The 22,627-nt window shown below is 53.6% G+C and overlaps 1 protein-coding gene across 1 annotated transcript; it reads left to right on the top strand.

The window, feature by feature from the left end:
• Positions 1 to 439: 439 nt before the first annotated feature.
• LOC104344470 (arf-GAP with SH3 domain, ANK repeat and PH domain-containing protein 1-like) lies at positions 440 to 22,169 on the top strand (the record flags this gene model as incomplete). Its single annotated transcript, XM_086474933.1, has 23 exons — positions 440 to 520; positions 976 to 1,050; positions 3,819 to 3,868; positions 3,983 to 4,112; positions 6,010 to 6,095; positions 6,550 to 6,625; positions 8,035 to 8,121; positions 8,345 to 8,445; positions 9,845 to 9,914; positions 10,344 to 10,431; positions 10,910 to 10,958; positions 11,302 to 11,465; positions 11,689 to 11,822; positions 12,503 to 12,594; positions 14,457 to 14,634; positions 15,541 to 15,626; positions 15,945 to 16,060; positions 17,874 to 17,941; positions 18,435 to 18,542; positions 18,671 to 18,875; positions 20,661 to 20,806; positions 21,507 to 21,629; positions 21,867 to 22,169. Coding segments are annotated over 23 exons (2,388 nt in total), but the record flags the coding sequence as incomplete, so codon positions are not given.
• Positions 22,170 to 22,627: the final 458 nt, after the last annotated feature.

The following is a 22,627-nucleotide window of genomic DNA, read 5'->3' as shown; positions in this document are numbered from 1 at the left end:
GCATGTATGGATGTAGGCAGTGACCATCTTTTCTATATTTCTAGGCTTTGGATGCTGACCAAACTGTGCTGCAGAAGATGAGGAAAGCAGCCAAGGCAGCGCACAGCTGTGGACAAGGTCAGGGCAGAACGGAGCCTCAGGAAAGGGAAGATGGTGATGGATGGGTGAGGGGAGTCCTCACTTCAGGTCGGGTTGACCACAGCAGGGAATATGGGTCTCAGGGCTCCCTATAGCTGGGTGGTGGTGGTGAGGGCAGCAGGAGGTAACAGGACCTGGTGCAGGTGCGTGAGGTGACTCCCAGGAGGGAAGCATGGGTTGAGCGTTCATCTTGACCTTCCCCCTGCACTCACCAGAGGCCATCCATCTTTCCCCAGACCTCAACAGCCACCTCGAAGCCCACGTCGCTGCCCAGGAGAAGTTCTCAGCCAACTACCAGCTGGAAGGCGAAGAGCAGCTGGCCAGCGCCTTTAGCACCTTTGCTGCCTTCTCCTGGGAGCTGCTAACCGCTGTTAAGAGCCTGGTATGCAGCTCTGTCTCCTGCATGTACATCAGAGTGGGGCCCCTGGGTTGCAGGGGTATGCTGGTCCCCAGGAAGAGCAGCAGCTCTGGGCCACAGCCTAGAGGTCCAAGCTCATCCCCTTCCCCACAAGGAGGCAGGAGGCCATGGCGTGTGGTTGCAGAGACAGTGGTGCAGCCTGCATGGCTGGGGCTGTCTGCGCAGACCTCTGAGGCTGCTCAGAAGAGGCCTCTGGAGATCTCGTGTCCACCATCCTGCTTGAAGCCAAGCTCTCACCAACACTGGGTCAGGCTGGCTGTGGCTTTTTTCTGCTTGGTAATTTCCAAGGACGGAGGCTTTCAGCTGACTGTTTTCCCAAGTGGTTCCTTGACAGGTTCACAAACAGCTCCGCTTTCTCTGCATGAGGAGCCGTGCAGAGGTGCAGTGCTAGCAGCCTGATCTCTCTCTTTCCTTTCCAGTGGCAGAGTTTGTACCACAACATTGACTTTTCCTTGGAGTCGTTAATAAAGGGTGACATGAAAGAGCTCAAAGGGGTAAGCAAGGGCCACGCCGAGGTGGGGCTGGTAAGCAAGTGGCTGGAGATAGAGCTGGTACCAGCTGTGAGGTCTCAGCGCTGGCTCACGTGTTGCCCTCCAGCAGGCATGTGTGTTGGAAGGGCAGGTCTGCCTGCACCTTCTGTGTGCCGGATCCTGCTGCCACCTGTGGCTGGCGCTTTGTGTCACAGGTCAAGCTATCAGTGCCCCTCAGCTGGCACCTCTGCCAGTTTGCAGGCATCTGGCTGAATCTGGATGAGTCTGGTGGCATTCGCTATGTGGGGAAAAATCAGGGTGTTGTGCACCAAATATTGATATCTTCTCTGGCCATTAGTGCACAAACTCCCCCACAACATCCCAGTGAGGTCCCCCCCCACCCCACAGACCCACTTGTGACTCTTGCATTTACACGTGTGAGCACACATGTGTTGGTTGGTGTGAATCTGAGCCTTCGTGTGTCTATCTACCAGCTGCAGGTACCTCTCAGGGACTGCAGAGTAGGAAGTACTAACATGACCATATCATTTGATCTTCAGCACTGTAGAGACATCAGAGAACTTCAGTGTTCACCAGTGTTTATTTTAGGAAAAGCATCAAACTCTTATTTAATTTTTGCCTTTTTTAACCAATGGGAAGGTCATCATGGTTCCTTGTTAAGTCTGCATGCACGTCCTTACCACTAAATCCTTGTGGCTGTACTCGGGCCATCAGCTCTGCGCGATTGCCCCTGGGTGCCCCTGCCTGCATAGGGGTGCCCGTGCCTGTGGGTGTTTGGGGTGAGGAGGCCGGACCGATCCTGACCCCGATGCTGGAGCAAGGTCACTGTCGAGGGATTGCTGATCATAGCCTGCATCTAACGTGGTGGAGCAGCTGCCAGTTGTGGCCTGGCACCATTCCTCTCTCGGTGATTTTGTGTACAGAGACCCTGCGAGCAGGGTATGTACGACTTGAAGCAGTAAAGCAGTTATTTATTGGCTGATGCACACACAAGACTGTTAGGATTTAATGAGCTTGACATTAATACTCAGCACCATGATGAGATGCCCAAGGACTCGTGCTGGCCAGGCAGACCAGCTTGGGAGGAGCAGGGACAACACTGCTGCTCTCTGCAACAGATTCTTGCTATTGGTCATTGCTGTCTTCCACCAGACCTGCTGATACTCTGCAAACCCCCTGTGTTTTCTTTTAGGATTTTATATTTTTCCATGATGTATTTTCCGCTTGAATCCTTGAGCTGGTAATGAACCTGTTTCAACAACCTGAACTCTGTAATTTTACCTTTTTAATCTTGTATGGTTCCACTTTATAGATTTTCTCCCAGCTTTTTCTCCCAGCTCTGCAAATTCCTCAGATGCTTTGCAGCTGGGCTGTATCAGAGCTGGGCTGAGGATCCTTGAGCAAACAGCTGAACCTCTGGGAAAGCGGAGGGAAAGTTTTGGACAGGATTGCAGGAAGAGGGATGGGAACTGTGTCAGGGTTTGGGGACTTCCAAAGGACTAATTGCCAAATACTGAAACAAATTACAAGCATTTAGACATCCATTTGGGAGCTTGTGCTATACAGGAGCATGAAAGTGAAAGGACAGAGCAAATTCTGGAACTTATAGTGTGAAGTAAATTCATAAAAGAATATAAAATAAAAAGGAAAAAATCAACTATTTGCATTGTAAAGGGTGATGTCAAGAGGACTGGGAACAAGAAAACAGGCAGAGAGAGAAAAAAAAAAAACAGCTGCCCACAAGGAGTCATGATTAAGCTGAAGGGTTTCTAATGGGATCCAACAGGAATCAGAGGCTGACCTGAATCAGTCTGACATTTTCATTAGAATGGAGATAAATGCAACATCTGTCCTGGCAAGGTTGTGCCTTGACATAAGTAAAGAAATTTCACCTCGAGGGACAGATTGTCCCTGGGACAGGGACATAGAGAGGCTGTGGGATCTCCATCCTTGGGGTTTTTCAACATCCGTCTGCACAAAGCCTCCTCTGAATTCAGTGCTGACCCTGCCTTGAGTGGGACATTAGACTAGAGGCCTCCTGAAGTCCCCTCTGATGTGATTTACTCTGTCTTTCTTTGACACAGAGGTTTGCAGAGCAGCAAGTAGTGAGACCAGAGCAGAACACGGGTGATCTGAGTAAATGCATCTAATGGACAAATGCAGATGAACATGCTAAGTTGATAACCACTGGAGAGAAGCTAAAGTCACACAAAGTCAAATGAGAAATGAATAATGTTTTTTTAGCAGTGAGACTAATCCAACATTAAATTAATACCTAGGGAAGAATCAGATTGTGCTGATGTTGCTGGGTTTGGGTGGGTTTCTGATGTCTCTCTAAGTGGTGTTTTGGTTAAACACGACCTTCTGGCTTCAGCAGGTGAGAACCTATTTGGTACTTTCTGGCTTGTGCATGTCTAAGCAAGTCCTTCTGCTCTTAAAATTGTGAGTCTGTGAAAGGTGTCATAGCTGGGTACTGCTACATGGGCACTTACGTGATGGATGTATTCATGATGTATGTTTTGGAGCCCATGTGTATTTTTGTGTGTGTGCAAGCATGTGCCCATGAATGAACCTGCACTGGTGAGCACACTTGTCCTCTGTGCACTGAGGAGATTGTGCCTTCCTGGAGAGGGACACTCCTGTGGACAGCCATGTCCAGGGTCTGCAAGGGCCTTTATGCTAGGGTGACCCAGCAGGAACACAGTATGCTGAGGATGAGGAAGGCTCTGTCCCGGTTGTGGTCACTAAATGGTGCCTTTGGCTCTTCCTAGGAGTACAAGAAGCCCTTTGAGAAGGCCTGCAAAGACTATGAGAGCAAACTGTAAGTCTTCATGCTCACTCACCCTGAGGCCTGGACTTAGAGGCTGGTCTTTGACTGCCTTTGCTGGCAAGCAGTTGGATGGAGCCTTTCATGGGTCTCTCCTCTTTCCTTGAGCGCCAAGATCGAGAAGGAGAAGCGTGAGCTGGCAAAGCAGCATGGCATGGTGCGGAGTGAGGTGAGCGGGGGGGAGATCGCTGAGGAGATGGAGAAGGAGCGCAGGACCTTCCAGTTGAACATGTGCGAGGTAAGGACAGAGATCAGCCCGTGTTGTGAGGAGTGGTGTTAGAGTCACTGAATTAGCATCCAAGGGATGAAGTTCCCTTCCATTGGTGCATAGCAACTGTGCCACAGTCCTGGCAGAGCCTGGTCTGGAGCGGGCAGGCGTCAGCAGTGACTCTCACTGGTGTTTCTCACTTGCCCTCTGACCTGGGATTGTTTCAAAGCAGCTTTTTTTGGTCTGAATCCACACTGATTTTTCATTCAAGGACATCTTCTGTCCCTGGACAGAGAATGATCCTTGTGTACAGGGTATTGCATGTCCCTTTCTGCCTTCCTGGGATGCTGAAGTCCCCCAGGCTCTGTCCCGGGCACTGGCAGCATGCAGCAGCTCCCTGTGCTCGGCCCCTGGGGAGCAGCACCCAGGTGGGCTGCAGGTCACTAGGGACCATTGCTCAGCAGGTCGTGTCCGTTGTGCCAGCGAGACCCTGGGCATATTCCCTCATCTGGAGAGCTGTCTGGGTTGTGGTAGGCTCAGGCCAACCTGGGGCAGGGGCTGATCAAGGAGTTTGGCTAAAGCTTGAGCCTATATTAACCTGGCAGTAGAGATAACAACTTGAGAAAAATCCCACGAAGGCTTTGATCCAAGCTTCTTCCTGACTGTCCACAGTGGGTGCTCCTGGCACCGAGGTCCCTGCTCCCTCTCAGACAGCCCCACCATAGACCTCCCTCTGCTTTTGGGATAAACTCAGCCTGACTCCCCTCAAATGGAATTTCCTGCTCCCACTGCCACATGTCGCAAACAACAGCATGAGTAAAAGATTGGAAGATACTGATTTCATTCAAAATATCCAGCTCTTTGTAACCATGTTTTGGAAACACTTGCTGTTTCTGTACTGTAACTGTAGTCCTGCTTCAAATACGAGAAGCCCTTGTGCTACAGAGCTGCATCCTCCTTAAACAGAGCCAGTAGGTCAGGTGGAGGTTTTGTTCTGGGCTGATGCGAGTCCACATGTGGCATTCAGGTTCCTGAGAGGATGTCTTCTAGGAAATACTTCTGGATCGGGGTGTTTTGAATGATCTGCTTGGAATAAATACAGGGAAGTCTGAGGTTGGCCATGTTGAACATGTATTTTGCAAGGTGATTTGCTTTGTTGGCCTGTGGGTTTTCTGGAAACATGTGTTTGCAGGTTGCTGTTTTTACAGTAGTTGCAATGTCAAGAGAGCTGATGCTAGTGTAGGAGTAGTCCAGAGATGGATGGATAAATTCTCAACACATTTCACAGCACAACACACTGTTTCATATTGTCAGTCCACTGACTGAAAGGGACAGGGTTGGTTTTCACAGGTGAGGTTGTTATGCTGGAGGATGGGCTGGGTGAGGTGGCAGGGAAATCTGGGCTGTAAAGCTGAACCTTCAGTTTGCTTCTGAAGGTCCTCAAGGCAGGCTGAGATGCCACCTGCGTGTAGGATATAGGCAGGCAGGCTCATGGCATTGACATTGTCAGTAGGGTGAGGTGGAAGTGCTGCAGTTTGTGGATCAGGTCTAGTGGGTCTTTGAGGAACTTGGCTCTTGAGCGATGAGGTTTGAATGTCTATAGGAAAGCTGGCTGTTCTTCAGTGAAGGCACCATGAATGGTGAATCTTTGAGGGTGTATTAACTGAGGTTTGCCCTGCATAAGTAAAGCCCAGCAAGCCCAGGGTCCATGCCACCACTGTGGATCCACCGCTCTATTGGCCAGATCAAAGCACTGGACCCTGCTCACCACCATCTTCTCACCCAGTAAAAGCCACATGAGCCGCTTCCATCAGAGCATGACTGCCAGGACGGGCCGCAACACTGGGAGGAGGGGCCCATCAAAAAGTGCTTAAAAGGCATTTTTCTCTAAGCTACAAATTCAGTTCCTGTGTCCTTTTCCCTTCAGTATCTAATCAAAGTGAATGAGATCAAAACCAAGAAAGGGATTGGCCTGCTGGAAAACCACATAAAGCACTGCAGCTCACAGTTCAAGTAAGAGCAACCGGTAACCTGCCTGCACACCCTTTCCCTCCAGAAGCGCTGGTTGTAGAGGAGACCTGGGGGTGGCTTAACTTGCAGGACCTGGGTTCCTGCAGTTGGTTTGGTCTGTCCTGTAACTTGCTGAAAGACTTCTGGAGGCAAGGATTTCCATGGGGTGCATTTCCTCTCTTTAGTCTGACATTTTCATAGGCCAGTACAAAGAAGAAAACTGGGATGCAAAGAAGACAGAGTGCTGAGCACTCTCCCTGAATTTAACTGCCTCCAAATCTTTATAAAATACATGTCCTAAGAAAGGTTTTTTCACTTCTGAAGTGGAAGTGCTGCCTACTGAAGGCATGATGGGCTCCCAGGCAGGTGCTCAGAGGAGCCTGGTGTCTGTAGGTGTCACAGCCAGTGCTAAGAGCAGGATTTCAGGACATGCCCTTACATTAGCCTCTCCTCTTAGTTTTTTCCAGGAATGTTTAAACACAACAGCAAAACTTAAGAAGTTTACAGAGGAGCTCATCCCAGAGCTGCAGACTGTGAGTATTCCTCTGAAGTTGGGTGCAGCAAGCAGGAGCAGGCTGGAGAGCAGGGATGTGTTCCCCAGGGCCTCCTCTTCCTCTGCAGAAGCAGAACTGAGGACTTTTGCAGCTCTTCACATCTATTAATCATTGTTTCCTGATCCTCTGATGGGAAGAGGCCCATGGAGGGGTGAAATGCAGCCATCACTGGGAGTGGGAAAATTATGGAGCCATACCCCAGGACACAGAGTAGGAAGAACAAGCATAAACATGGGTACCAAGGAGGCACACATGTATTCATCTGCCAAAGCCCTAGCTGCTCTGCAGACTTTCAGTTTTTTCGTTTGTGCTCTTAGCTTTCTATGCCTGTTGCTGTCAACTCAGGCTCTTAATGCATTTCCTCAGGGGCTTTGTTTTGCTGCAGAGGCAGGTCATGTAAGCCTGGTGAGCTTTAGCTTTTGACCTTGAGCTCTGTCAGTCATACATGGCCTGGAGACAGAAAGAAGTTTTTCCAAGTGGCAAGGCTTTCAGAGACAATCTGAACACTCGTGTCCCAGGTGATACGGTATCCTCCCAGTGCAGCAGCCTGTTTATGTTGGTTTCCCAGCATTTCTAGACTTCCGTTCCAGTTTGCTTGGTCATTTTTCTCCAGACCTCCTTGCAAGTCAAGATTTGTAGAGGCTTGGGATATAGTCCTCACCCAGATACTCTGTCAGCATCACTTGTAGTCGTCTCCTTTGAGCATCTCCTGCTTTGTTTGAATTAATCTGCATTAGGGGTGTTACCCTGCTTGTTCCATAACTTGTAATCATTCATTAATAAATGAATACATAATAAAATTAATTATGTAAATAACAAAAAGACGGGAGGCACTAACCCAGAGCAGGGTAGCCAAACGCAGCAAGCAACATCTTACGGACCCCTCATGCAGACAAACCCCAAACTAACTGTTTCAGGGCCAGATTCCTGTGCCAAGGTCCATCAACTGATGGCTTGGAGACCTTTTAAGTATTTTAATTACTGTCACTGGCAAGGGAAAAAAAAACAACCACCACCACAGTGACCTTCGAGCTTGACCTGCGGAGAGCTGCAAACAGCTGTTTTCTCAGTAAAATGCAGACAGCTCTCCTGTGGTCTTGCGTTGCAGGAGTCTTGGCGCTGGCAACGTGCCTGCTCCCTCCCTTAATCATGTTTCCACTGAAGTGCTTCTTGCACATACCCATACCATGGCACTGCAGTGGACGAGCAGCAACCTCCCACCGTAGGAATGGGGCTCAGTGTGTCCCACGGACAAGGGGAGGCAGTGAGGGCAAAGGGTGGTGTGGGGGCACTTCCACTGCACCTGGGAGAAGGAGTGGGATGCAGCAGCTGAGGCAGGAGCCTCCTGCTGCCGTGTGAGCAGCTCACTGTGCTCTGGTGCCTTTCAGATAAAGATCAGGCAGGAGGAGGAGAAGAAGCAGCTCTGCTCCCTTCGGGATCAGCTGAAAGCAGTGTTGCAGCTGGAGCACAAAGAGGTAAAATCTGACCCTTCTTGCAAGGGAACACAGGGTGACGCCTGCAGAGGACGTGGCATGGCAGCTGCTTAGATAGTGCCTGCCTGCGAATGCAGAGAGACATGGTGTTTCTGGTGAGCTCCGGGGGAGCACAGGGCCCCTGACAGTCCCATGAGGACGTGTTCTTGGTTGCCCGCAGTACAGATGGGGTCGGGCCTTGCTGCTATTTCTCTCTTTCTGTCAGGACCTGGGAAACAAGCAGGCGGGGTACAACATGCACCAGCTGCAGGGGAACAAGCAGTATGGTACGGAGAAGATGGGGACCCTCTTTAAGAAAAGCGATGGGTAAGTTGGGGTCCAGCATGCTCCTTTCAATTGTCCTTTGGTGTCCTGGCACCAGAGCAGGGCTCACCCAGACCAGCCTCCTCTCCCTGGTGTGTCCACAAGGCAGAGGAACAGGACAAGCATGTGTGAAGGTATGCTTGACACTGTTGTAGCCTCCAACAGCTTTCAACACAGAGCTCCAGGCAGCTTGTGTCCGCCTTTTAGCTCTAAGGCCATTCCTCTCCTGTGAAGCTGCCCAATGTCCTCTCAAGCCTTGCGAGCACTGGGGATGAGGGCCCCTGCACCCACAGAACCATCTCCCTGTCTTTCCTTCCAGAGGGGATAACACTGCCTTCATCCAACACCCCAAGGTCTCGTGTTGGGAGGGATGGGGAAGGGTCAGTGCTTCTCCCCCTCTTCCAGGAACTCTTTGCTTTCCAGAACCCTCTCCAGCACCTCTGCTCTGGGGTGAGGAGCCCTGACCCCTCCACCCATCCCGGCTGGGAGATGCTCAGGGGTGCACTGGAGATTTATATACAGTCCTGGTGACATTTTCTGCTCTCTTCTCACTTCCTTTCCTCCCCAGACCTGACCTGTCCTTTGCCTTTCAGACGCCTTGGCCCTCACAGTTCAGTACTGGGCTCAGCTCCCTGACAGTGAGAATTAGGGGAACAAGCAGAAATGTGGGGTGAATTAGACATAGCATCGTTCAGTGCTGCCTCGGAGATGGCATCATGGGCCAGAGGAGAGAGAGAGCCAGCAGCCATCCTGTGCCCCTCTCCCAGGAGCCAGACCCTGAGCTCCTGGAAAGCACTCCCCTGTCTTTGGAAAGAGGATCACCTCCCACCAATGCACGGGAGTATGCTTGTTGGGAATCTCCAGGGTGCTGTGCTAGGAGAGTTGCACACTTGGAAAGGACCATGAAGTGTCCTAGAAAAACCTGAAACTGGACAGAAAGTAATGAACTGGGGCTCAGGAGTCTTCTTCACTGCAGACTGAAGTTCAGTCTTTCTCCCCTTTTGGGTGTAACTCTTCCACCTTTCCCCTGTGTTCTGGTCTGCCCTGAACGGCAGGCACAGGGAAGCCAGCCTGGAAGCAGTTTGGAGGTGATGGTCTTGGATATTTGCTGAGGGGTGCTGCAAAGGGCTTTGTGCTCTGCTAGCAGATCCTGCTGCCCTGATCGATGCTCTGCACCTGTGTCACCTCCACAGCGTCTGTGGTCCTGTCTGTACAAGCCTGTCATGCCATATGACCAGTCCTTCTCAGCCCAGAACAAAGAGCGATAGACCCTACCTGTGGCAGCCCAGCCCGCATGTCTGATGAGAGCTGTGGGCCTGTGCTGTGCCTTGCGTTTGCCAACTGCGTTGCACATCTGCTTCTCCATGTGTGCATCCACTCATCTTGCTCTGCTCGTTTCCAGGTTGAGAAAAGTCTGGCAGAAGAGGAAATGCACCATCAGCAATGGCTACCTCACCATCTCTCATAGCATGGTAGGAACCACTTCTTTCACTCTGCTCTGCTTCTGCCTGGCAGCTGCTGCCTGCCCCTGCCAGGCATGCCAGTGGCTTCCTGGCACTCGTTAGAGCCCTTGTGCCTGCTGCTTGCCCTTCTGGGCTGCCGTGGCTTAGGAGGCTTTCTGTTGAGACTTAAGTCCCTGGAACCCAAGAGAGCTTTAGCCAAACACAGGAGGTCCTTGTGTGCCTGTGAGCATGGAGGGGCGCGTGAGCCTGAGGACCTGGCTCCAAGCATGGGATGGCTGTTGGGAAAGAAAATGTCCATGTTGCTGTTTGTAGCATTGCTGCTGAGAGTGGGGCCAAAGTGCTGGGCACAAGGCAGGTCTGTGGCTCTGCCGCCAGAGCCAGGCGGTACTTGTCACCACTGGACCATATTCCTTTGATTCTTCCTCATTCTGCTTGTAGCTCAACCGCCCGCCAGCCAAGCTGAATTTACTGACCTGCCAGGTGAAGCCGAACATGGATGACAAGAAATGCTTCGATCTGATTTCCCGTGAGTGCTGGCGCCTGCCTGCAGTTGCTCCAGGAAGAGTACAGAGAGGTGGCAGTGCTTTGGACTCGGAAAGCCAGCACAGGCAGGGCCAAGGGGAATTTCTGCAGCTTTGGGCCAGCTTGGGGGGATTATCCTGGGGAAACTGTGGCAGGAGGCAGCTCTGCTCAGGAGCAGTAGTGCACACGCAGGGTGTGAGACAGGCAGCAATGCCATGGGGCAGTGCAGGGTATATGGGGACCACACAAGTGTAGTTCCCAGGCTGCAGCTTAGCATCCCTCATTCCTGGTACAGCAGGTCCCTTTGACGGGTGCACTGGGGGGGGGGCTGAGACAGAGGTGACTGTCACCCCAGCTGCCCAGGCTGGAGATTGCTCCCGGCTCTGCTGAGCCCAGCTTAGGCCTGTTGTGCCCTGACTTAAGCCTGGCAGGCAAGATGGATGAGTGGGGCGCCTAGAGGAGGTGGGCTCTGTGTGTTTCAGACAACCGCACGTACCGCTTCCTGGCAGAGGACGAGCAGGACTGTGTTGCGTAAGTACTGCCAGCGCCTTGCTGCAGACCCAAAAATGCTCCTCTGGCTGCCAGTGAGGAGCCAGCTCTTTGGCTAATTGAGCAGCATGCTGCAGCCCGTTGTTCGATGACCTTCCCATCCTGACTATGTCCCAGTCGCTCTCAGGGGTCTGGCCAGCCACAAACAGGACATGGAGCTTGGTGGAGGCTCCTGGCACCCAGTTTGCTGCCGGAGTCCCATGTGGTGCCTGCGGAGCAGGCTGGGGCAGAGCAGGATCTCTCCTGCAGCAGTGGGATGAGCCCTGCTGCCCTTCTCACTGTGCTGCATGGGACCCTGCTCCTAAGCTTCTTTCTGCCTGTGCAGTTGGGTGTCCGTCCTCAGCAACAGCAAGGAGGAGGCACTGAACATGGCCTTCAGCAAGGCGCAGGGTGGAGGGGAGGGCGGCTGTGAGGAGCTGACCCGGGCCATCATCGAGGAGGTCAGAGGCATGCCCGGGAACAGGGAGTGCTGCGACTGCTCAGCCCCAGGTGAGAGCCAGCCACGGCCATGGGTCTGCCATGCTTCCTCCCCTCTGGACAGGCAGAGCTCTTCCCTCCCCTGCGCAGCATCCAGCTCCTGGAGACCTGCAGGCATCCGCAGTCTTGCCCTTCCCCTCTATCCTGCTGGGGAGCTTGTGCCCTGGGGTTGTTGGGGGCCCGCACGGAGGAGAGGCGAGAGATGTGCATGAGCCTGCTAGTCTTGTCTCTACAGATCCCACCTGGCTCTCCATTAACTTGGGCATCCTGATCTGCATTGAGTGCTCTGGGATTCACAGAGAAATGGGTGTGCATCTCTCCCGCATCCAGTCGCTGTCTCTGGACAAGCTGGCAACCTCTGAATTGCTGGTAGGATGCTGCCAGTGAGCTCTGTCCTCAAGCCCCTGCCTGCTTCTGCTGTGGCCTTCCTGAAACTAAGTTAATTCAGTGGGTTTTTCACCTATTAAACTGACCCATACTCACATGTAATTCCCAGTGGAATATTGTGGTTATTGTGACAGGAATTGTCACCTTCAAGAAGAGTAATTTTGCTGTTGCTGGGTCACCCATCTCCCTTAATCCCTTTTCCCCATCTGCATCCCCCGCCTGGTGCAGGGAAGCTGTGGGGCATGGACAAGCTTGAATTGGGGTGGAACAGAACGTGGGGCAGGCAGCAGGTTGGAGACTTTGTGTGGGGCTGTTTTAGGGCCATGATGCTCCAGGTGCTCATGGATTTGGTAGGGCTGTGATGGGAACTGCTGGCAGCTGCTGGGCATTGGGACAGGGGATGAGAGTATTTGGCAGGGATCATTGATTGCCTGGATCTGAGCCCAGGAGTTTGCTCTGGGGTTGGTTACAGTGCTGAAGTTGGGAGATCTCAGCAGTAGGAGTCAGGGCAGAGTCTCCAGCCATTGGGCACACACATCCTGGCACCCCTTGACATCCCCTTGATACCTGTTCAGGATCTCAGCCTGGAGCTCCCTGTCCTGCTGCCATGCATGTAGAGCTCCTCCATCTCCTGTGTCACCTCTAGCTTGGCTGTTTTGCAGCTGGCAAGGAATATCGGCAATTCTGGCTTCAATGACATCATGGAAGCGAATCTCCCCAGCATTTCCTTGAAGCCCACAGTGCACAGTGACATGTGAGTTGCTCTGCAAGAGCTCTTTTTTGTGGGATGTTAGATACTGGGCCCTCACGCTCTGCAGTCCTGTGTGCTCCCTGCAGTGACTGGGCACATGGCACTGCCTGATCTCCTCCCCAGACTGTAACTACTCTATAGAAGCAATTTCATCAAGCCCAGCAGGAAAAGTTTGATAAAGGAGAGAATAGTGAGGAACAGCCATCAGGACACCTCAAGGATTGGCTTGAGATCAGACAAGGATTGAGGAATTGGTGCTGGAAAGAGAAAGGCAAGAAGAGAAACATAAAAACACCAAGCGGAACTGCCAAGTAGGAAAATCTTGGCTGCACATCAGCAGGGCAGGGAAGGGCGAGATGGTGGAGTGGGTTGGGGGACAGGGACTTGTGTGGTGCAGAGCAGTTCACTGTGTCCAGTGGCTGGGGCCCAGGCTCAGTGGGATCAGTATAGGCATTGAGCAAGGATCTGCTGAGAATGTGAGAACCCCTGACCTTCATCCTGGAGTGCCCCAACATCTAGGCTCTGCAGAGGACAGCAGAGAGCTGGGGTGGCATGGCTGGTACCAGCAACAGCTGGAGGCTTCTCCAGGGCTTAGTGTCATAAACCTGGAGTGCAGAAGAGCTCTTGGGGGAAACATATAGCCGGGAAGCTTATTGTTAGGGACCGAGAGGACTTCAAGGAGGCTGGAGAGCAGGCAGAACAGGCATGATTAGGTTCCATTACAGTGTAAGTCCTGACTAGGGCACCGTTTAGACAGTGTGGACCTGTCCTGCAGTGAATAGGTGGATAAGGAACTGCACTTGGCGGGGACAGAGCAGCAGAGAGCTGGGAGAGCAGGGAAATGCAACTGGAACAGTGTGGTCAAGATCCAGGTTGACAGATCCACCCTTCCACTTGGATGCTAGGAAACTGAAACTGCATGCCATTAGTAATTCAGCTCTTCCTCGATGGCCTTTTCTGTTTGGAGCACTCTTTTGCTGCTGAGGCATCTGTGGCCACCCCAGATCTTCTGGACGGCTGATGCTTCTGCTGTTCTTGACCTCTCCAGGGGGAGATTCCCAGCTTACTCAGCCAATCCTTGTCTGGAAGCTGTTCCTGACCCGTGGATACTCTCAGCCAGTTCATGCCATGTGGTGTTTCCCAGTCCTTGAGATTTCTGCTTGTTCCCCTAATTCTCACTGTCAGGGAGCTGAGCCCAGTACTGAACTGTGGGGGCCGAGGCGTCTGAAAGACAAAGGACGGGTCAGGTCTGGGGAGGAAAGGAAGTGAGAAGAGAGCAGAAAACATCACCAGGACTGTATATAAATCTCCAGTGCACCCCTGAGCGTCTCCCAGCCGGGATGGGTGGAGGGGTCAGGGCTCCTTACCCCAGAGCAGAGGTGCTGGAGAGGGTTCTGGAAAGTAAAGAGTGCCTGGAAGAGGGGGAGAAGCACTGACCCTTCCCCATCCCTCCCAACACGAGACCTTGGGGTGTTGGATGAAGGCAGTGTTATCCCCTCTGGAAGGAAAGACAGGGAGATGGTTCTGTGGGTGCGGGGGGCCCTTACCCCTGGCCATGGCAGTGCTCACACTTTAAATGCAGGAAAGTCAAGTTCTTGTTTAATTATGCAGGAGAGGAAGCTTTAAGAAACCCACAATATCTTGTAAGAGTTATTGTGAATGCTGCTGCAGAGGAGTTTGGGGAATGCGACAGAGAGGAAAGGTGCTGAACTGCCCGGCAGGTCTGAAGGAGAGAGGGGGAAGGTGGCTGGGACAATGGGAGAGGGGGAAGGTGGCTGGGACAATGGGAGAGGAGGGAGGCAGCCCTGGGATGCTTACTGGATAGATTTGCAGCCCCTAACTCTCATTCGGCTGGTCTCTGCCAGGGCCTTTCGGAAAAATTTCATCATTTCCAAGTATGTTGAGAAGAAATATGCCAAGAGAAGCTCTGCTGCTCAGTTCTGCAGCCTCCCAGAAGCTGTGAAGGGCAAGGACATATTTTCTTTGCTCCAAGCATATGCAGAGAATGTGGATTTGAGCAAGCCTGTGCTGGCACCTCTGCAGGTATGGCCACCTGTCCTGTATGGCAAACAGCTTTGCCGTTGCCTCTCTAGCCTGTCCATAAGGGTCCCTGTGCCCAGGAGGGGACAGTTTTCTGATGAAAATGGTGTTTTCTGTGAGCCAGGAGAAACAGGCAGACTCGAGTAGGGTGAAGAACATCAAGGCAGGGGGAAGTTTTCTGGCTGCAACCCCACATCCCTCCTCATGATGTGTGCACAGGGGCCAGAAGTCATGGCCCTAAGCCCGAGGCTGTCCAAAGGCCAATTTGTAACTGAGATTTACTTGTAAACTTCTGAGCAGATTTCCTCAGGACTTCGAAGTCTCACTGTAGGCTGAAAAACAAGGGCAGCATTTTTTCCTGCAAAATGACAGTGTGGGTCCTTGCTGTAAGTGCAAGAGAGTGCAGCCCTAACCCTCGGAGCTGCAGGCATGCTGCCGTGCCACCCCCTTTGCTGGCCAGGATGCCAGTGGGCGTCCTCCAGAGTAAAAGCAAAGGAGCAAAATGCTGCAGTGAGAAAGAAGCGCCATCAGTATGGGATGTCTTGGGACAAAACAGCAAGCAAGAAACAGCTCCACGGGGAGAAGCTGTTGCACACCACAGGGCTCTGGTGAGATCATGGACTCAGCAAAGTTCAGCTGCCGGCCTGGGGAGAAAGGTCACCTTTGGTTGCCTCAGTTTCTAAATGTGAAAAGGGGTTGATTGATTCTTCTTCATGAAGCCATAAGCCATGGCTCTACACATTAGCTAGGTTCTTACCAGCCTTCATGGGCTCTGAAGAGAAGTCAAACCTGTTCATCTCTCAGGGGTTTTAAATGTGTAAGGCCAGTCCCTAAAGGACAGCGTTCCTATCTGCAATGGTGACGCAGGCAGGCACAGTCTCATTCTCGCTGTATTTTTCTTGGATGCAGGAGCCTGGGGAGACCATTCTCCACCTGGCAGTGCTGTTGTCTGATCAAACCTCTTTGCATATCGTCGATTTTCTTGTTCAGAACAGGTAAGCTCATGACACCCAGTCAGCTTGTCATGGCTAAGCTGTGCTAGTGAAAGGCCGATGATTTTCTCTAAAATGCTCCAAAGAGAAAAATCACCAGAGAAGGCCTCCCAGCAAACATGGCTGGGGTAACTACCCCTAGATCAGAAGGGCAATAGTTCCCTCGTCTCCCCTGCATTAAGGTGTGATGGTGGTGGTGACCACCTCTTTTCCTGGTGGGGTGGGAAGAAGGACATGTGTGCCAGCACCAGTCGGTGTTTGCTGTGGCTGGATCGGGCGGCTCTTGCCAGGGGTGCTGACATTATCTTCCCTCTGCTGCAGCGGAAGCCTGGCAAAGCAGACAGCGGAGGGGAACACGCCGCTTCACTACTGCTGCTCCCGCAACAAACCCGAGTGTGTCAAACTGCTGCTGAAGGCCAAAGCCAACATCACTGTCAGTGAGTGGCTGTGGGATCCCTCACCCTGTGCACACACAGAGTGTCTTCCCAGCTCTTCTCTGGAAACACCTCCTTAGCTGAAGTGCTCAGCAGTGCTTGTCTTTGGCTGGGGAGGGGCAGGTTGATGACAGCATTGGGTGGGGTCCCTGCCCGCAGGGTGACAGGGTCAGCCCCAGGCTCTTCTCCTCGTGTCCAGCAAGGTGCCCTGCCCTGACACTGCTCTTGGCTCTCTAGGCTCACTGGTGTTCACAAGCTGGTTTGGTGTGTACATGGCCCTCTGCAAGTCGGGTGACACTGTGTCAAAACCTTCTGCTCTTGACAGCCTGGGACAGAAGTGGCAGCTTTTCTCTCTTGCTCGAAGCAGGGGATGTTCCTCTCTGCTCCCCAGGGAGAAACTAGCTTGCTCTGGGGTACTCCTGACCCCAGGAAGCTCGTGCCTCTGCCCCACTTCACTTGTCCCCCTCCCAGGTGGGCAGCCACAGGCCTGCCTGTGACTGGCAGCTCCATGGTGGGGCTGTGATGCAGTGGGTTTGCTGAGCTGGCAGAGCCCAGCAAGGCAAACACTGCCTGAGCTTCTCTTCCACATGCAGCACATGCACAGCAGGAGCCAAAACAGGCCCTTAACTTGTTTTCAAAGCCAACGCTGCAATGCTGGAGAGCAGGTGGGAGGGCTGTCAAAGTGCTGGTGCAGAGACAGTGTGTGCTGGTGCTCTGGAGCCCAGATCACAGGTCCAACCTGCCCATGAATCTCTTCACAACACAGAAGTGAGCTTTAAAACTAGGATCCTGGGTGAAATGGGAGGGCACAAATGTTTCCACCATCAGGTATCAGCTGAGCTGGTAGGTGCGTTGAGCCTTGCCTCCTGGGATGCTCCTGTTTCCTGCTCCAGGCTGGTGGCGGCTCCTTGGAGAGCCGAAGGATAGCATCAGGGCAGCAGGAGCTGCATGCTTGTTCCCCAGTAGCACAGTGATTTGACAGCCAAATTTCTCACTGGCTCAGCCATGCTGGCCACAGCTGTGCCTGTCCTGTCTTTACTGGCTACTGCTGGCACCTTGAATATCTTGAGTCCACAGCGCAGAACCTGCCACTGGTCTGGGGATGCTCTGCGGTCCCGCAGGGTGCAGACCTCTTGCTCTTTACTTTTCCCACCCTCCTCCTTCCTCAGATTGTCCCCAGCCCACCTCTCCTCAACCAGACTTGTGCTGCAGCTCTGCAAGCAGGGGTTTTGAGGAAATAATAACGTTGCAGAGTTACAGCAACACCATCATAGGTCCCACTCAGACCTCCCAGGGGTGGAAGGGATTTTAGTTTAAAGTGAAACTGAAGTAAAATAGTTGTCACTTTTTCACACTTGCACTCAATACCCCTGCTTGCAAGCACTGGGACCTGAGTGTCTGGGTGGTCTGTGTGTCCACCAGGCATCAGGATACACATACTGGGTCTGCCCAAAGCTCCCTGTGGTGACACAGAAGACAAGGAGTGCCAGCTATGGGGTCCTCCTCTGGTTTTGTAGCCTTTAGGCTCTGACAGTGACTGAGCTTTTCTGTCCCTCTATCTTGTCCCATCTCTGTGAGTCATCAGGATATACTTGTGCTTCTTTCTCTCCTTACCTGGGTGTCTCAGCTCCTGCCCTCTTCTTCGTTTTCCTACCACCACCCCTTAATGGCCTTAGCCTTTGTTTTGGTCTGGGTTTAGGCTGTCCATTCTTTCAGGCTTATTTGCCCCCAGATGCCCCAAATGCAGCACTGCTCTTCAATTTGCTGAGCACAGCCCGGGCTTGCGGTGTTCAAGGCTGCTGTTTCCCCCCCACAGCTAACGAAGTGGGAGAGACGGCCCTGGATGTTGCCAGGAGGATGAGACATCCTCTGTGTGAGGAGCTGGTGAGACACTATGCCTCAGTTTTGGGACATGTCCCAGCAGCAGAGAGTGGGGGGGGGACCTGCACCTATGTGGATGTGTCTGCCAAGGCCACCCAGGGCCCTCAGCATCTCCAGTGCCAGTGTGGGATGCAGAGGAGGGTGTGGAGGGGTGCAGCACGTGCTGGCCCTGCTGGCGTGGGGTCCCTCAGGGCAGAGCACTTTGGGACAGGTCAGGCAGGGGTCACACTGTGCCTGGGCAGGGGGACCTGAAGCTGTACTGAGTCTGCGTGGGTGAGTGCATCTTCTCAATGAGTCCAAGTCTTACTTCTGCCATGTCCCAATTTGTGTGTTTGGAGACTTTTGCAAACCCCCCTCGCTGCTGGGAAGCACTGCTTGCAGCTTGCAGACCTTTCTGTGATGGATGGGTGGTCGGAGATAGGGCCAGCAGCTGCCTGTGGGGCTGGTACGGCAGGACAGGTTTGGTGGGTCCTCAGGGAGATCCTCTGTGTCCCAGCTGCTGCAGGCCCACAGCAATCAGTTCAACCCCCATGTCCACGTGGAGTGTGAGTGGTGGCTGGGCCAAGATGACATGTATGAGAGTGATGAAGACCTGGATGAGAAGGTGAGATCCTGACAGGCTCTGGTTGGGGCCACGTGTGCTGCTGCTGCCCCAGCTCTCGCTGCGCTGGAGTGGGTGCTCCTGTACCAGCCGTACCCACTCTGTCTAACCCACAAATATCCCTTTCCCAGCTGGGTCCTGTGAAGAGGGGGTCTGCCCGTACCCCAAGCTGCTATCAACCCCCTGCTGCTGCCCCCAGGCGGGAGACAGCAGGGGCAGTGCCCCAGAGGGGGCAGCCAGACACCTGTCCCCCGCTAGCCTCCCACTTCTGTAGCCTGAACATGCCACTGGCCCCCTCCTATGTGCCTCCACTTCCACCCCGGTGGCCAAAGCCAGGTGAGTGCCTGCAGCAAGGTCCTGCAGGGGCTGGGAGGGTGATCTGCTGCTGCTGCCGCCTGGCTCCATCAGCACAGGGTGATCCAGAAGGGAGCTGGGCTCCTGATGGGGTGTGAAGGGGTTGTCTGGTGCCCTAGGGCATCCTTTTGACCTCTGCTTCTTGAGGGACAAAGGCTGGCTTGTCCTAGCACTGATCCCTGTTTTGAAGAGCAGCACAGCACATGCTTGCCCTTGCGGCTCCTGCACTGGGGCCATTAGGCTATGCTGTCCTCTCCCAAATGCTGCTGCTGTTGGGAGAGACAGAGGAGCATGAGACAGGGCTGGGAAGACAAAGCTGCCAGCATAAACAGCGGCAGCCTTGCAGTTCTGCTCCTTAGCAAGACTGGCTCCCAACATCCTTGCCCAGCTTTCCCATGGCTTGTCCCACCTCCAAGAGTCCACCCTGCTTTCTGGGAGCCTCACCAAGTCATGCCTGACTTCCCCTGTGCCAGTCTCAGCTCTGCTTCCAACCTGATGCATTTCTCAAGTCAGACCTGCAAGCAGAGAAAAGAAAGTCTCTGTCCACACAGTTGTGCCTGTTCTCCCCTGGAGTTTTGCCCCAGGAGCCCTGCTCAGCACCAGCTTGCTGCTGAACCCTGGTCTGTTCTTGCTCTGTATTTAGCTCCCCAGGGGGCACATCCACCCTTCCTTACCAGCTCGTCCGTCTTTGCCAAGGACACAAGAGGCAGGAGGAGCCCACCCCTGCCTCTGAGCATCAAGCACAAGCGCACATCCTCGGAGCCAGCGCCTTGGGTACCATTGAGCTCTGAGCAGCCCAGCCCAACCAGCCTGGCTTCAGGTAACGAAAGGACAGCCTCAGGAATGGCAAGGAGCCAGACCACGCTGGTGGGAAGGACCTGCTGGAGGCCTGCAGTCCAGCTCCCACACGACGTGAAGTTGTCTGCAGCTTTGTCTGGATGAGCCTCGTTCATGGATCAGGCCTGCGAGGCCTCTTGCTTGGATGTGGCACTGGGAGAGCTGTGGGAGCCGTGTCACTGGATGGCATGGTCAAATCCGAGCATGAGAGGGGCTTTCCACACCCTGGCTGTTAAATACCAGTGCCAGCAGGGCAGCGTTATTCTGGGATTTTCTGGTCTGTTGGAGGTGCTGAATTCAGAGAAGGGAATGACCCCATCCCCATTTTTCAGGCCATCTTTTTTCCATGGGTGCCCCATGGCAGAAAGTTGTCTTTCTCTCTCTCTGCACCTAGGCAGGGTGGCAGGCTGGGGGCTGAGGCAGTGGCTTTCATAACATAACCCTTTGACAAAGGGGTGAGCACTGCCAAGAGCAGCCCTGGGTGCTCCAGGGTGGAAATTTGGCCAGCTGGAACCTCCAGGTGCCTCTAGGAACCAACCTCATCCAAGCAGAGATCAGCAGCATGGGGAGCATGGGGGAATGGAGGGTGCCAAGCACACGACCCAAGACAGCTGCATCCTTCCCCTGGTGCTGGCAAGTTCTTGAGGCATCTTGGAGCTGCACAGCCCATCTCCCACCTCCTGGTAACACAATTCTCACCCCAGTCTCCACTGTCTTTCTGCTACCTGGCCAAGTCCCCTTCCCCTGCTGCCCTTCACCACCCTGTCCCCAGTCACTCCACTTTGCAGCTCCCAGACTGATGGGGTGCTTGTTGCCTGCGCTGTACTGTGGAGAAGGACCATGCTGCACCATTTTGCCTGACAGTGGTGGTTGCTGTTGTCCACCCAGGATGAAAGGTGGGAGGAGATGACCAGCCTAATTGTGTCATAGGTGCCCTGAAAGCCTCGGACCCGCTCTGCACACCTGGCCCCAGCAAAGCGGGACAGCCTGGCCCACACCGATCCCTCCAGGAGCCAAATCCATGTTCTGGCAGTGCCTGGGATGTCCCACCTCTTCTTCCTCGGAGGAGTAGTTTGGTAGGTGGCCAGTGGCCAGGATCAGCTCAGCTCCCACATCTGCCCATATTTATCAACTTTTGTTTTCAACTGAGCTGGAGTCAGCCCCAGCAACTTCTGCTCCCAGCACTCCTGCTGGGACTCCCTGGCATTGACATTTCCCTGCTACATGCTGGGAATGCTACCAAAATCCCCATAAGGCTCCGAGGGAAGCCTTGATTACGATTTCAGGTTGCTGGCAGGTCAGAGTGCAGTTTTGGACATGGACGAGGGTGCAGTGTCCACACTGGCTCTGCCTCTCTGTGCTCCAGGGGACTCCTGAGGACAGTATGTAGAGACAGAGCCCTTTCATTAGGGGGACCCTGCTTGGATTGCTTGGTCTTGGGATTGTGCTGAGCAGCACCACTGACTTGTTGCACAGACCTGCCCCGAGACAGTTGAGATCCCAGACAGTGCAACTACACATGCTGCAGTCCTGAGGCAGAAGAGCAGGTGCCTCTGGGAGGATGCTCCAGCAGAAGGAGGGATCTTCTGGATCCCTGTCCCACCCAAACTCCCAGCACGTGACCTGCTACTTCTGACCTCCCTCTGCACAGGAAACCCCAGTCTCTCATCCTTGCTTCTCACACGTTTGCCAGGGCTGTGGTATCAAGACACTAGGACTATTTTGGTTTGTCTGATGAAGCTGAGGAGGCCTGATGATGCTCTCTCCTGCTTGCAGAACAGACTGCTGCTCCGCAGGGTCCGCGCGCTCTATGACTGCGATGCTGACCGGGAAGATGAGCTGACTTTCCGCACAGGCGAGATCATTGTGGTGTCTGAAAAGGAGGACAGCAACTGGTGGGTGAGTGAACCTGTGCGTGCTGACTGGTGCTGGGATGCACGTGATCTCCTCTCTGTCCATCTCTTGCCTCTGTCCCATGACTGTCACACCCACTGCCATCTCCTGCTCTGCATCTGTGTCTCTATCTTCCATCTTTTCCTTGGCAACCAAACGCAACTGTTATGGGGCCAGTTCTTCATCCCCCTGAACACCCCTGTGCCATGCTCAGCACTCCTTTTCCTTCCTTTCTCCCCACAGAAAGGGTGGATTGAAGGACAGCCTCACAGGCAAGGTGTCTTCCCCGCTTCATTTGTTCATGTGCTCAATGAGTAGGAGCTGCTTGATTTCAAGAAGGAAGATCTCATCAGCTGCTTAGAATGCAACTCCCCAAGCTCCTGTCTGCACTGAAGGCTGAGAGCACCAGCTCACCCAGTGCTGCCTCCCTCACCTCTGTTGCACCAACATCCCTATCCCTCCTGCCCCCCTCCTGTGGGCTGCCAGCAGTGCCAGGCTGTCCCAGAGAATCCCGTAGCCCAGCAAAGGGAGAGAATACGACAACCTACATACGTGTGCCCCAGCCACATCCCCATGCAGGAAAAAGCCCTGGCCACCCTCTTGCCAAATGCCTGGCTCCTGCCTTGCCCTGACCACGCTGCCTGTCCAGTGGTACTCCCTGCTCTGCTAGCACCACTGGAAACGATGGCAGAGCGGAGCAGCGCTGTGCCCTGTGAGGCTCTGGAGCTGCAAGTGGAGATGTGCTCGCATGCAAACCCCAGGGAAAGGGGCTTCTGCTGAGGGCTGAGCATGCTGGGAGCTTGGAAATGCGAACGAGTGCTGTGGGGCCAGCACCACCTCGAGCCTGTGCAGTTCCTAATTCCTCCCACCCAGGTTTCACTGTGCTCCAGAAAATGTGCTTTGTGGCAGGTCAGGACATTGCTCTTTTGGTGCCTGCCCCCCCCCAGCAACGGTAGAGAGGCCCTTTGACACCCCCCCCCCCCAAATAAATACTGGCACTATGG

This window comes from Leptosomus discolor, chromosome 17 (genome assembly GCF_034619465.1).
Source record: "Leptosomus discolor isolate bLepDis1 chromosome 17, bLepDis1.hap2, whole genome shotgun sequence".
NCBI lineage: Eukaryota > Metazoa > Chordata > Aves > Leptosomiformes > Leptosomidae > Leptosomus > Leptosomus discolor.
Note: the sequence above shows the minus strand (reverse complement) of the source record. Positions and strands in the feature narration are given on the sequence as shown.